At 39.3% G+C, this 15726-nt stretch overlaps 1 protein-coding gene across 1 annotated transcript in view; it reads left to right on the plus strand.

The window, feature by feature from the left end:
* The window catches only part of KL (klotho), a gene marked incomplete at both ends in the record, with an annotated part of 41300 nt that overhangs the window by 14146 nt on the left and 11428 nt on the right, over nt 1-15726 (plus strand). Inside the window, one exon of the mRNA XM_080660385.1 lies at nt 15201-15711. Within this exon, the coding sequence (XP_080516511.1) occupies nt 15201-15711 (511 nt within the window). The remainder of the gene's footprint in view (nt 1-15200; nt 15712-15726) is intronic.

The raw sequence follows: 15726 nt of genomic DNA on the forward strand, positions 1-15726 counted from the left end.
AAGAAATCTATGGCATTTCTATACACCAATAGTGAACTTACAGAAACAGAGACTAAAAAAGCAATCCCATTTACCATCGCACTAAAAAAATTAAGATACTTAGGAATAAACTTAACCAAGGAGGTAAAAGTCCTATACGCAGAAAACTACAGGACACTGAAAAAAGAGATAGAGGAAGATGTAAACAGATGGAAGAACATACCATGTTCATGGATTGGTAGAATCAACATCATTAAAATGTCCATACTACTCAAAGCAATCTATAGATTCAATGCACTCCCCATTAAAATACCAACGGCATATTTCACAGACCTAGAAAGAACTCTCCAAAAATTCATCTGGAATAAAAAAAGACCCCGAATAGCCATAGCAATCCTGAGAAAGAAGAATAAAGTAGGTGGGATCTCAATACCAGATTTCAAGCTGTATTACAAAGCTACTGTCCTCAAAACAGCCTGGTACTGGCCCAAGAACAGACATATAGATCAATGGAATAGAATAGAGAATCCAGATATTGACCCAAACCCCTATGCGCAATTAATATTTGACAAAGGAGGCATGAACATAAATTGGAGTCAAGACAGTCTCTTCAATAAATTGTGTTGGGGAAATTGGACAGATACATGCAAAAAAATGAAACTAGATCACCAACTTACACCATACACAAAAATAAACTCAAAATGGATACAGGACTTAAATATAAGATGGGAAACCATAAAATTACTAGAGGAATCCACAGGCAGCAAAATCTCAGACATATGCCGAAAGAACTTCTGCACTGATACTGCCCCTAAGACAATGGAAGCCAAAGAGAAAATAAACAAATGGGACTACATCAAAATAAAAAGCTTTTTCACAGCAAAAAAAAAACCATCAACAAAACAACAAGAAACCCCACTGTATGGGAGAACATATTTGCAAATGTTATCACTGATAAAGGTTTAATCTCCAACATCTACAGGCAGCTTATACAACTTAACAAAAGGAAGATAAACAATCCAATCAAAAAATGGGCAATGGACCTAGACAGACACTTTTCAAAAGAGGACAGACAGAAGGCTGAGAGACATATGAAAACATGCTCAAAGTCACTAATAATCCAAGAGATGCAAATCAAAACAACAATGTGATATCATCTCACACCTGTCAAAATGGCTATTATCAACAAATCAACAAACAACAAGTGCTAGTGAGGATGTGGAGAAAAGGAACCCTTATGCACTGCTGGTGGGAATTCAGACTGGTGCAGCCACTGTGGAAGACAGTATGGAGTTTCCTCAAAAAACTGAAAATGGAACTACCATTTGACCCAGTAATCCCACTCCTAGGAATATATCCCAAGAAACCAGAAACACCAATCAGGAAGGATATATGCACCCCTTTGTTCATAGCAGCACAATTTACAATAGCTAAGATTTGGAAACAGCCTAGGTGCCCATCAGCAGATGAGTGGATTAAAAAAGTGTGGTACATATACACAATAGAATATTATGCTGCTATAAAAAAGAAGGAACTTTTAACATTTGCAACAACATGGATGGAACTGGAGAACATTATGCTAAGCGAAATAAACCAGTCAGAGAAAGATAAATATCACATGATCTCACTCATATGTGAGATATAATGATCAACATAATTTGATGAACAAGAACAGATCAATCTAGAGACAAATGGTAGGTGGGGTTAGAGAGCAACCAAAGGACTTGTATGCATGCATATTAGCATAACCAATGGACACAGACACTGGGGCAGTGGGGGCTTGCCAGGGGTGGGAATGGCTAGGGCATGGAGGTCAATTGGGGAAAAAGGGGACATATGTAAAAGTTTAGACAATAGAAAAATAAATAAAATAAAGTAAAAAAGAAATATACTCAGTATATGACTGATATAGTTTGTTATTATTGTTAAAAATATATTTTATTTATTTATTTATTTATTTATTTATTTATTTATTTATTTATTTATTTACAGAGAGGTAGGGAGAGGGAGTTAGAAACATCGATGAGAGAGAAACATCGATCAGCTGCCTCCTGAACACCCCCTACTGAGGCTATGCCCACAACCAAGGTACATGCCCTTGACCGGAATTGATCCTGGGACCCTTGAGTCCACTGGCCGACACTCTATCCACTGAGTCAAACTGGTTGTGGCTAATTTGTTATATTAACTAAAGATAAATATTTAGTGAACTCTTGTAACCCACGTCTGAATATATATGTTTTATCAATAACATTTTTTTTCAGAATATGGATGTCATCCATGAATCAATATCATTATAGTTAGATAAAATATTGAAAATAAACTAAAAGCAGTGATATACATTAAATTTAAATATAATGGCTTAGAAAACATTTCCATGTCCATAAGTGCACTTTTATTTGATGATTAGAATGCTAGAATTAGAAGGGTGTTCCAGGTAAAATTTCTTCTCAGGGTAAACTCTTTCCTTACTGTAGCCCTCATGGGGTCCAACTTCTGCTCCACTATTTATAGCGAGAGGAACTCAGGTGATGTGAGAGTTCCCCATTCAGTTGATGGTTCCACTCAACTTGCAGCTCGGTTTTACCTTTATATTGAATGAAAACCTGCCTCTGTACTAGACTGGTTGTCTCTTTGAGTTCCTAAATCTCAAAGAATAAAATGAATTGCTTTTTGACGAGAAAAATTTTCAAATAACTGGAAATGCCGCTGTGTTTTTCCGGTATGTTGCTTAATGGTGAGACAAATGTGACTCATGAGAGGCCTCTTTATCTTCTGACACTTGAGGATAAAGTGGGGAGGGAGATGGAAAACTTGACCTTTCTATCTGCCAAGCAGAGTGGGTCATGTTCTTTCAGGAACCAAGCAATCTCAGGTTGTCTGTGAGACCCACCTCTGTCCTATCTTCCATATCAATGAGCTGCTGGTGAGTGTAGATGACTGAGGATGAGGGCCCCATGTCTCTGGTCTCTGGACCCTGAAGAGAATTGGGATTCCTGTGCCTGAGGTACATTTGGAGGTTCTTTTTGTCAGGGACTAGGAGGTGGCCCCAAAGCCACAATGCAGATGAGGGGTGAGGAATGCTTGTCACCTCCTCCCTGCATGACTCCCCCTTCTCTTTGGTTTACTCATTGAAAGGTCCTCTCCCTCAGACCCTTCCCCTCTTGGTGACATGAGTTCTTTCAGTGTCTGGACTTCCTGCCTGCTCTGCAGAGGTGGGGGCAAGGGTGATAGGGGTCTGTCACCTTGGGCTCAGGTACATTCTCCCTGATATTATCTGAGGTCAAATAGAACTCTATAGCATAGTCATTTCCTTACTAAAAGCACACTGGGCTTCACCAGAGATTTGGTGTCCTCCTATTTATTAATGTGGGCTGTGCTCACGTGAACCAGTCACCTGGCCCCTTTCTTCGCTTCATGGCCAGGTCACATTGCAAAGCTCCCAGCATAGACAAAGGACAAAGGATTGTCTCTGGGTCTGCAGGTTTGCAGAGCTCTAGAAGGGGCTGAGGTCCAGGGGATGGGGAACTGTCTAGCAGTTTAGTCTGGTGCACCAGCAACCTTTCAGTGTACTGGATGACACCCAACCAACTGAGCTACACTAGCCAGGGCTGTCATTTATTTTTGATCTTTTAATCTTATTAAATTTCATCTACAATGGGCAAAGATTAGAGGGGGGCTCCTACAGATAGTGGGTGATTCTTTAAAACTAGAAATAACCTATATATATTAAGGTGATCAGTTAAATAAATAATGGAACACATGTGCAGTGGAATAGCATTTGGCTATTAAAATGTCAATGTATGGTGATTAAAAAGTCACACACAAAAATGCCAGTTATATTATGCTTCTTCCATATCTTTGTTGTTGAAATCAGTGTAATTAAGTAGTGAGCACTTCATTGTTCTTCAGCTGTGCTGGGCTCTCTGCCTCCTTTCTCCAAGGTCCCTTCCCTGACATGCCCAAGCCCAGGTTTGATATTCCTTCTTTCTGCTTCCATAAAATCTCATCCTACTCCCTCTTAGCACATTAATTGAAATGATTTATTTGTCTTACCACAACAGCCCTCAGCTTTGAGATACCAGGAACCATGCTTGTCTTGTTTTCCATTTTATACTGACAGCCTTCCAGGGCCTGGAGAGAGGAAGATGCAGGTATTTGTTGAATGATGAAAGAATGCACATACACCCTGGTCTATCCCCCAACACCCTACCAACCCTCTTCTCCCAACACACTCTCAAATGGTGGCAGTGTGACTGTGCTCTCAGGTAGGGATTGGGAATGTCTTCTCCAGGGAAACTGATTAGCTCCTGAGGAAAGATTAAGGTGCTGGTCCTACAAGGCTCCACAACAAATAGTCCAGATAGCTCACTCTGCAGTGAAGCTCAAAGTCAACAGATCCCACCCACATGCTCAGACCTTCCAATTGGTATTTTGTTTCTCATTCTTAAATATGAGTAGACAATCAAGATGGAGACCCATACAAATAAACAAAACAAAACACAACTTGGAGGAAAGAAATTATGCAGGGAAAAATATCAACTAAAACAATAAAACAACACAGTCAAAGGTACAAATATCTAGTTATAAAATAAATTAAGTCATGGGATATAATGTACAGGATGGTGACTACTAGTTTAGTTAATTTTATATTGTGTGTTTGAAAATTGCTAAGAGAGTGGATTTTAAAAGTTCTCATCACAAGAAAAACTATCATAATTATGGTGATGGATGCAAACTTGACTTATTGCAGTGATCATTTCACAGTATATACAATGCTAAATCATTATGTTATACACCTGAAAATAATATAATATATGTAAATATGTCAGTATCTGAATAAAATAAATATTTTTAAACACCCAATAAATGTTTAAAGAGAGAAGAAAAAATACTGCACTTAGAAAATAAGAATATAATAATATTTTAAAATGTGGGGGTGGGGAGGAAGAACTCTTGGAAATTAAATACATTATATAGAAATGAAAAAAAATAATAGAAGGGTTAGAAAATAAAGGTGATTAAATCTCTCTAAGAACAGGGCAAGAAGGCAAAGATATGGAAAGTAGTACAAAAAAGTACATAATATAGCTATTCCAGCATGCCTACTTCTCTCAGCTTCTTTTATTCCTCCCTCCACCAGCTGTCAGGGCAACTCTAGCATTTCTGCTCACTCAGCATTGGGCATCACTTTTCCTAGGGCTTCTCAAAACCACCTAATGCAGGAGCACCCCAATACATAAAAAATAAAAACTTCTGGAGGGTATCAAGGGAGAGATAGACAGCAATACGATCGTAATAGAGGACTTTAATACTCCACTGACATCACTGGATAAATCCTTTAGACAAAAAATCAGCAAAGAAACAGCAATCCTAAATGACTCAATAGATCAGATGGACTTAATTGACATCTTCAGAACATTTCAATCCAAAGCAACAGAATACACATTCTTCTCAAGTGCACATGGGACATTTTCAAAGATAGATGACATATTGGGTCACAGCAAAGTCTCTCCAAATCAAAGAAGATTGAAATTATATCAAGCATCTTCTCAGAAAACAATGGCATAAGATTAGAAATCAACTATAATAAAAACCATTAAAAAATTCAAACACTTGGAGGCTGAATAGCATACTATTAAACAATGATTGGGTTACCAAAGAGATCAAAGAAGAAATGAAAAATATCCTGAAAAGGAATGACAATGAAAATACAACAGTCCAAAACCTATGGGACACAGTGAAAGCAGTCCTGAGAGGGAAGATCATAGCATTACAGGTCTACCTAAAAAAACACAAGAAAAAATGGTAATATATTATCTAACTCTATAACTTAAAGAATTAGAAAGAGAGCAACAAGAAAAGCCCAGGGTGAGCAAAAGCAAGGAGATAATAAAGATCAGTGCAGAAATAAATGATGTAGAGACCAAAAAACAATACAAAAGACCAATGAAACCAAGAGCTGTTTCTTTGAAAGGATAAACAAGATTGATGAACCTCTAGCCAGGCTCACCAAGAAGCAAAGAGAGAGGACCCAAATAAACAAAATCAGAAATGAAAAATGCAAAATAACAACAGACCCTACAGAAATAAAAAGGATTGTAAAAAAAAAAAAATACTATGAACAACTCTATTCCAACAAACTAAATAACCTAGAGGAAACAGACATTTTTCTAGAAAAATACGAGCTTCCAAAACTCAACCAAGAAGAATAAAACAATCTTAGCAGGCCAATAACTAAGGAGGAAATTTAAGCAGTCATCGAAAAACTTCCAGCGAACAAAAGGCTGGGGCCAGATGGCTTCACAGGGGAATTTTACCAAACATTCAAAGAAGAACTAAAACCTATCCTTTTCACACTATTGCAAAAATTCAAGAAGGAGGCACACTTCCAAGCTCTTTCTATGAAGCCAGCATTATCCTAATCCCAAAACCAGATAAAGATACCACAAAGAAAGACAATTACAGGCCAATATCTCTGGTGAACTTAGATGCTAAAATCCTCAGCAAAATTCTAGCAAATCGGATCAAGGGTTACATTAGAAAGATCATACACCATGACCAAGTGGGATTTATTTCAAGCATGCAAAGCTGGTACAATATCTGCAAATCAATAAACGTGATACATCACATAAACAAATTGAGAGACAAAAATCACATAATCATATCAATTGATGCAGAAAAGGCATTTGATAAAATCCAACACCCTTTCCTGATAAAAACTCAGCAAAGTGGGAATTGAGGTATCATACCACAACATAATAAAACCCTTATATGACAAACCTACAGCAAACATTATACTTAATGGGCAAAAACTAAAACCACTTCCCCTAAGAACAGGAACAAGACAGGGATGCTCACTTTCACCACTCCTGTTCAACATAGTACTAGAAGTGCTAGCCTTAGCAATCAGACAAGAAGAAGAAATAAAAGGCATTTGAATTGGAAAAGAAGAAGTAAAATTGTCATTATTTGCAGATGACATGATATTGTACATAGAAAACCCTAAAGTCTCCATCAAAAAACTAATAGATGAATTTCACAGTGTAGCAGAATACAAAATTAACTCCCAGAAATCTATGGCTTTTTTACTCACCAATAAAAAACTCACAGAAAGAGAAACTAAAAAAACAATCCCATTTACCTTTGCAACAACAAAAAAAAATTAAGATACCTAGGAATAAATGTAACTAAGGCGGTAAATGACCTGTACTCAGAAAATTACAGGATGCTGAAAAATGAGATAGAGGAAGACATAAACAAATGGAAGAATATACCATGTTCATGGATTGGTGGAACCAACATCATTAAAATATCCATACTACCCAAAGGAATCTATAGATTCAATGCAATCTCCATTAAAATAATAACTGCATTCTTCAAAGATTTAGAACAAACTCTCTGAAAATTCATCTGGAATAAAAAAAAGACCCTGCATAGCTGCAGCAATCTTGAGAAAGAAGGGTTCACAATACCAGATATCAAGCTATACTACAAAGCCACTGTTCTCAAAACTGCCTGGTATTGGCACAAGAACAGACATATAGACTAATGGAATAGAACAGAGAACCCAGAGATCGACTGAAGCCATTATGCTCAATTAATATTTGACAAAGGAGTCAAGAGCATACAATGGAGTCAAGACAGTCTCTTCAATAAATGGTGTTGGGAAAATTGGACAGATACATGCAAAAACATGAAACTAGACCACCAACTTACACCACACACACACACACACACACACACACACACACACACACACAACACCTCAAAATGGATAAAGGACTTAAACCTAAGACGGGAAACCATAAAAATCTTAGAGGCAGCAAAATAGCAGACATTTGTGGTAGCAATATCTTTACTCATACAGATCCTAGGGCAATGAAAACTAAGGAGATAATAAGCAAATGGGACTACATCAAAATAAAAAGCTTCTGCACAGCAAAAGAAACCATCAACAAAACAACAAGAAATCCCGCTGCATGGGGGAACATATTTGCCAATGTTATCTCCGATATGGTTTTAATCTCCAAAATTTATAGGGAACTCACACAACTTAACAAAAGGAAGATAAACAATGCAATCAAAAAAATGGGCAAAGGACCTAAATAGACACTTTTCAAAAGAGAACATGCAGAAGGCCAAGAGACATATGAAAACATGCTCAAAGTCACTAATCAGCCTAGATATGTAAATCAAAACAACAATGAGGTACCATCTCACACCTGTCAGAATGGCTATCTATACTACAAAAAGGGTAATATGGTAATCGGACCGGGTCGACCAGTCATCTTTTGGACATCTGACTTCCTTCTGGACAAAGCCATCCATGGTGGTGGGGGTCAAGGCAGAGGCCATTAGGGACGATCAGGCCAGCAGGAGAGGGCAGTTGGGGGCGAGATTAGGTTGCCAGGGGAGGGCTATTGGGGGCGAGATCAGGCTGGCAGGGGAGGGCAGTTAGGGGTAACCAGGCTGGCAGGGGAGGGCAGTTGGGGCAAGATCAGGCCAGCAGGGGATGGCAGTTAGGGGTAAGATCAGGCCGGCTGGGGAGGGCCATTGGGGGCAAGATCAGACCAGCAAGGGAGGGCAGTTAGGGGTGATCAGGCAGGCAGAGGCAGTTGGGGGCAAGATCAGGCTGGCAGGGGAGGGCAGTTAGGGGCAATCAGGCAGGCAAGCAGAGGCAATTAGGGGCAATCAGGCAAGCAGGCAGAGGCAGTCAGGGGTGATCAGGCAGGCAGGCAGGTGAGCAGTTAGGAGCCAGCGGTCCCAGATTGCAAGATGGATGTCCGAATGCTGGTTTAGGCCTGATCCTTGTGGGAATGGGCCTAAACTGGCAGTTGGACATCCCCCAAGGGGTCCCCAATTGGAGAGGGTGCAGGCTGGGCTGAGGGAACCCACCCCCGTGCATGAATCTCATGCACTGGGCCACTAGTCAACAATAAATAACAAGTGCTGGTGAGGATGCAGATAAAAAGTAACCCTCTTGCACTGCTGGTGGGAATGCAGACTGGTGCAGCCACTGTGGAAAACAGTATGAGTTTCCTCAAAAAATTAAAAATGGAACTTCTATTTGACCCAGTTATCCCACTTCTAGGATTATAACCCAAGAAAACAGAAACACCAATCAGAAAGAATATATGCACCCCTTGTTTATAGCAGCACAATTTATAATAGCTAAGATTTGGAAACAGTCTAAGTGCCCATCAGCAGATGAATGGATTAGAAAACTGTGGTACATCTACACAATGGAATACTACACTGCTGTAAAAAAAAGGAATTCTTACTATTTGCAACAGCATGGATGGCAATGGAGTGCATTATGCTGAGCGAAACAAGCCAGTCAGAGAAAGATAAATATCACATGATCTCACTCATTTGTGGAATATAATGAGCAACATAAACTGATAAACAAAAATAGATGCAGAGTCATAGAAGCATCGAACACACTGTCCAACCCATGAAGGAAGGAGGGGGGTGAGGGGGTAAGAGATCAACCAAAGGACTTTTATGCATGCATATGAGCATAACCAATGGACACAGACAGGGGGTGGGGGATGAGAGCATGTGCTGGGGGGTGAGGGCACCCGGGGAGTGGTCAATGGGGAAAAAGGAGACTTATGTAATACATTAAACAATAAAGAATTTAAATAAAAAAAAAAAAAGAAACAACACCCTTTTCCCCATCACGAACAAAAGCTTTGAACAGACATTTCACAAGAGTGTCTACACCAATTCTCAACATCAACATTATCAGGGAAATTAAAATTAAAAGCACAATGCACAATCACACCCACTGAAATATCTACAATTAAAGACTGATGACAAAATCTGACATGGATGAAAAGCAACTGGAACTCCATATAATGCTGATAGAAATATAAATAGTTCCATCATTTTTGAAAATTCTCTGGCACTTTGTTATAAATTAAACATAGGCCTTCTTTACAATTCAGCAATTTCACACACAAGAGAAATGAGAAAGTCCACAAAAAAGACTTATACAATATCAAGATAAAAACTTACAAAATGATTTGTTCAATAATGTTTAAAGTAGCCTTATTCACAATAGCAAAAAAACTGAAAACAACACAAATGTCCATCAACAGGAGTTATGTATAACACTATGGTCTGTGGGATCTGTTGACTTTGAGCTTCACTGTAGAGTGATCTATCTGTGGCCATGAGAGGACTATGCCCTCTCATTAGTCTGAGGCTTGAACCTGCCCAAACACTGTAGCCACTCACCACATGATGTAAGAAAAGTTTGCATAAGATTTAGAGAGCATCCAGAGGAAGGCCGGGCAGCTCAGCATGGCAAGTGGGATAGGAGGGGGTAAGGGGACTTCCTGGATAAGATGCCATACATGGAGTGACCTGCAATTTGTGTTGCTGTAGAGAGCAATCAAATAACAGATACATTGGGGGGTTTGGAATGGGGCAAGTGGTTAAGCTAAATGGTACCTAAGATGCTTTCTATATTAGTTAGGGTTCTCCAGAGAAACAGACCAATAGGATAAATATAGATATATAGAAATAGATTTATTATGAGGGATTGGATCACATGTAGAGAGATTGAGAAGTCCCATGATCTGCTGTCTGAAAACTGGAGGTTCAGGTAAGCTGGTGGTGTAGTTTCAGTCCATTTCTGGAGGCCTAAGACCAAAAGAGCCAATGTCCAAAGACAGCAGAAGATGGATGTCTTAGTTTCATCAGAGAGCAAATTCATTCTTCCTTTGCCTTTTCAGGCCTCGATTGGATGATGCCCAGCCACATAGGTGAGGGTGATCTTCTTCACTTAGTCTACCAATTCAAAAGCTAATCTCTTCCAGAAATACCCTTTCAGACATACCCAGAAATGATGTTGCCATAGTTTTGTTAAATTGACATTTGCTAAATGGAGCATAGGGTGTGAGCCCGGGTTTAACAACAGAGCACGGGAGAAACAGCACAAGAGAAACTGATATAGAGAAGTTTGGTACTCAGAGATTCTAGAGGCTGTACATGGCATGCCTTAAGGGGCCATACAGGGATGTCAAGGCAGAGTACGAGAGAGAGAGAGAGAGAGAGAGAGAGAGAGAGAGAGAGAGAGAGAGGGAGGGAGAAAGAGAGAGAGAGAGAGAGAGAGAAAACAAACTTGGGACACATGCCTTTATTAGGGTTTATAGGTGGAGTGCTTTGGGGTTCTTGGGCTAGAGCCAAATTGGTCAATTCAAACCAAAAGATGGTTTTGGTAAGCCCCACAAGAGTCTTATATAAGAGGTGCATAAGGCATACAGGCAGAGGGAGGAAGGAGAGACTGTCAATCACAAGGGCTGTTGGGAAAGTCATATCAGGAACTCACAATTTCTTATGACTCTGCAGGCCACCTTCTAGGGCAGCCGTGGGCAAACTATGGCCTGCAGGCCGGATCCGGCCCGTTTGGCTGTTCTACCCGGCCTGCGGAGCTGAAAGAGCGGAGGGTTCTCTTGCTCTCCCCTACGCTCCTTCACCAGCAGCAGTGTTAACATGGCAACGTTGGGAAACACGGCGGCAGCTCCTTCTGAGTGGGCGGATTTATATCCGCCCATTCAGTAGAAGGAACAACCTCTCAATCTTCCATTGGCTCCTTGTAATGCCCGCGGACGAGTCCCCCGACATCACCCTGGGAATGCATAGACACATTATCGTGGTGATGTAGGGAGACATGCCCCTGGAGAGCACAGTATCAGAGCATTAGCTAAAAAGGAGACCAACAACACTGTTCCCACTGAAGTTGATGTTTTAAAGACCAAAAACCTTTCAACCCAGTCTACATTGCCATCTACATCTACATCCCGGGCATAATTTGGAAGTTGCACTAAAGAAAATGTTTAATTTACTGTTTACACATTTTGTTCTTTTCTATTTGTTTTAGTTTTAAATTATTTTATTATATTTAAGTTTAATTTGAAAGGCTTTTGTACCTTTCCTTCGTTAGGCAATTTTATTTTGCCTTTGCCATCTTCAATATAAGGTATGTTATTGTGCTATGATTCCTCCATTTTTTGAAGTTTCAAATTATAATAATTAGTGTTTACATTCTTCTTGTTAAAATGTTTGAAATGAATAAAACTATTGAAATAAAAAAAAAAAAGACCGTACCCTTTTATGTAATGATGTTTACTTTGAATTTATATTAGTTCACACAAACACTCCATCCATGCTTTTGTTCTGGCCCTCCGGTCCAGTTTAAGAACCCATTGTGGCCCTCGAGTCAAAAAGTTTGCCCACCCCTGTTCTAGGTCATGAGTTTTTATGAAAGTCCAGTGTCTGTTTAAGGTCCCTGAGGCTGCATGATTGAACAAAGTGGGTTCTGAGGCAGCAATACCATGAGTAGCTTAGTTAAACTCTCAACAAATGTTTTACCAGCTGTCTGGGGTTCCCTAAACCCAGTTAACTTGACATAAAATTAACTATCATACCTTCCAATGTTGCAAATTTATACTTTCTAAATAATAAACAACTTGATATAAGCTTTCACTTGCATCATGTCATTTAATCCTCACAATGTCCTACAGGAGAATAGATGCTATTTCCATTTTTACAGAGAAATAACTAAAGCTTACACTGGTCATGGATAGAGGACTTGGGATCCAAACCTGTCTCTTCTAATCCAAACCACAGGACATGTCACTGCATCACATGATTCCTTAACAGAGGGTGTTTCCTTAGCTGCAACATCTTCCTTTTTGGTTTGCTCATCCTTAGGGACAGAAGGAATAAATGTTCATGGAGACCCTAACATATGCAAACTTTGTGTTAGGTGTTTTATTTAAATTATCCTATTTAATCCTCATAATAACTGCATGAAAGACACAGGAAAGTTAGTCTCACTTGCTCAGGTTAAGTAATGTGGTAAAAGATGTAGCTAAACATGATGGAGCAGGAATTTTATCTGACATCAAATACCACATGTGTATTGCTATATGGCTCAGGTCTTTTGTTTTTTTTGCCCAACTCCCTTTGAGTCATGTCAAAGTAGTTATGCTTATAGTAGTAGTCCATGATTGTAAACAATTCTATTATACTAGAGGCCCGGTGCATGAAATTCATGCACTGGGGGCAGGGAGGCATCCCTCAGCCTGGCCTGCACCCTCTCCCAGTCCGGGACCCCTCAGTGGATGTCCGCCTGCCAGCTTAGGCCTGATCCCCAGGACCTGCTCACTCCTTACCACTTGTCTCGCTACTCCTTAGTGGCAGGTTTACTGCTCAGCTGCTCCTTAATGGCAAGCTCCTTACCACTCAGCTGCTCCTTAGTGCTGCTGTGGAGTCAGGAGAGGCTTCTGGCTGAGTGGCACTCCCCCTGTGGCACTCCCCCACCAGGGAGCAGCTCCTGTGTTGAGCATCTGCCCCCTGGTGGTCAGTGCATGTCATAGCAACTGGTCGTTTGTTGTTAGGTCGCTTTGCATATTAGCCTTTTATTATGTAGGATGACTGTGACTTCAGCTGCCTGAAAAATTCACACAGATTAGGAAGTTCTTTGGTTGCTCTCACTCTTGCCTGATCCCCACTCTACTTACTGCAGCATTTATTCTGTAGAGGTATGTAAAATTTAAGGCATAATTGTCGTGGGCCTCCAATTGGGCCAAATTAATAAAGTCCCCTGGTCTGAAGCCCCGAGTACTAGTGTGAATGGCTCTCTTTCTTTTCTGTTTAACTGTTAAATGTCAGGCTGAGATTTCTTGTAAGTGGGAAAGAAGAGTTGGATGTCAAAACAGAGAAAGACAGAGAAGGGTAGAAGACATCAGAAAGCCAGCAGTATAGCACAATTAAGCTCCAGGTTTTGAATCACATGTGCAAATGTCACCATTATTTGGATCAACATTTTATTCTCCATTTTCTTCTTGGCATATAGATAGCTGCTTTGGGTCACACACGCACAAAATACATTCAATGAAATGAAACATAGATATTTACTAAGACACTAAAAATGAAAGTTCAACATAAACTATTTTATTCCACTGAAATCTTTGGCTGAACTCATAAGAATAGTAATGATGCCATTCTTGGACACCCACACTGAAATAACCAGAAGATTATTCCGAAAAAATAAAGAGGATATTAGGCATACTGAGAGAAAGAGCCTAGGGAGTGGAATGAAAACTGGCATGATCATTTTGGAGAATTTGGGTCAAACAGAGTTAGAATAAGTTTTTAAAGATGATATACTAAGAGCGTAAAAGGCTGATAAACAGCACTTGTATTTTTAGCAAAATAGAATAAATTGAGGAATTTAAAAGTAAAGAGAAACATAATTTAAGGTAGGAAACCCCATATCATTCTCACTATTTATCAATAAAAAGGAAACAAATTAAAATAAGAAATCAGAAGTCAATAAGATTTTACGGGAATATAAAGTTGGTATTATGGAAGCAAAGCCCATTTCTTTGCTGTAGGAAACTCCAGGCTGAGTGCTGACTAACTACAGACATCAGATCTCCTAAAGCTGTATTTCGGTGTGTCTTTTTGTTTTGTGTGTGTGTGTGTGTGTGTGTGTGTGTGTGTGTGTGTGTGTTTGTTTTTTTTTTGTTTTGTTTTGTTTTGTTTTTTGCTTTGTTTGTACCTTGAATGCTGGGTCTTGTGGGAAGTCAGCACTGTTCCAGAGTTCTGGTGGGTGGGCTAAGGTTAGATATTGGAATTGATCCTTTAATTTATGCACTGATTTTTCTTAGTGAAAAACAAAGATTGTGAGAACATGTGTTAGAATTTTAGCTCTGAGAGATGGGTACATAATATAAAATTGACTCCAACAATTTGAGTCAACCTGAAAATTCCCAGTCTCTTAGGATAAAAAAATATATAATCCTATTTAGAGATTTCTGGTGCAATCACAGATTTGGGATTGGTTCTTTTCACCAAGCCTATTAATTAAAAGTACATAATACAAAGTTAATTAAGCAGTAAGATATTACAACATTTTTATTTCATTAATTTTTCAAAGTATGAATAATAACTACACATTCAACACCAGCTGCTGAAAAACAATGGAAATAATTCCAGTCAGGGTAGTAACTCACTGTTGGCTGACCTACCTCTGAAGTAATTTACTGATTCCAGGTGACTTTTACATTGTGGAGTTAGTAATTAGTTAAGTTTGATGAAAAACAGATACAACTAGGGTTGGGAATTCAAATATGTATTATATGTCTCCTCACAATCATAAATAAGTTTATCATGGTTTTTTTTTTTCTTTTTCTTTTTAGGCTCATGCCAAAATCTGGCATCTCTACAATACAACTTTTCGTCCAACTCAGGGGGGCCAGGTGTCCATTGCCCTAAGTTCCCACTGGATCAATCCGCGAAGAATGACAGACCACAACATCAAAGAATGTCAAAAATCTCTTGACTTTGTTCTAGGCTGGTTTGCCAAACCCATATTTATTGATGGTGACTACCCTGAAAGCATGAAGAATAATCTTTCATCTCTTCTGCCTGCTTTTACTGAACCTGAGAAAAAGTTCATCAAAGGCACAGCTGACTTTTTTGCTCTTTCCTTTGGACCAACCTTGAGTTTTCAACTATTGGACCCTAGCATGAAGTTCCGCCAATTAGAATCTCCCAGCCTGAGGCAACTGCTTTCCTGGATTGACCTTGAATATAACCACCCTCAAATATTTATTGTGGAAAACAGCTGGTTTGTCTCAGGGACCACCAAGAGGGATGATGCCAAATATATGTATTACCTCAAAAAATTTATAATGGAAACTTTAAAAGGTAGGATTTGGGATA

Source organism: Plecotus auritus, assembly GCF_963455305.1.
Source record: "Plecotus auritus genome assembly, chromosome: 3".
Taxonomy (NCBI): Eukaryota; Metazoa; Chordata; class Mammalia; order Chiroptera; family Vespertilionidae; genus Plecotus; species Plecotus auritus.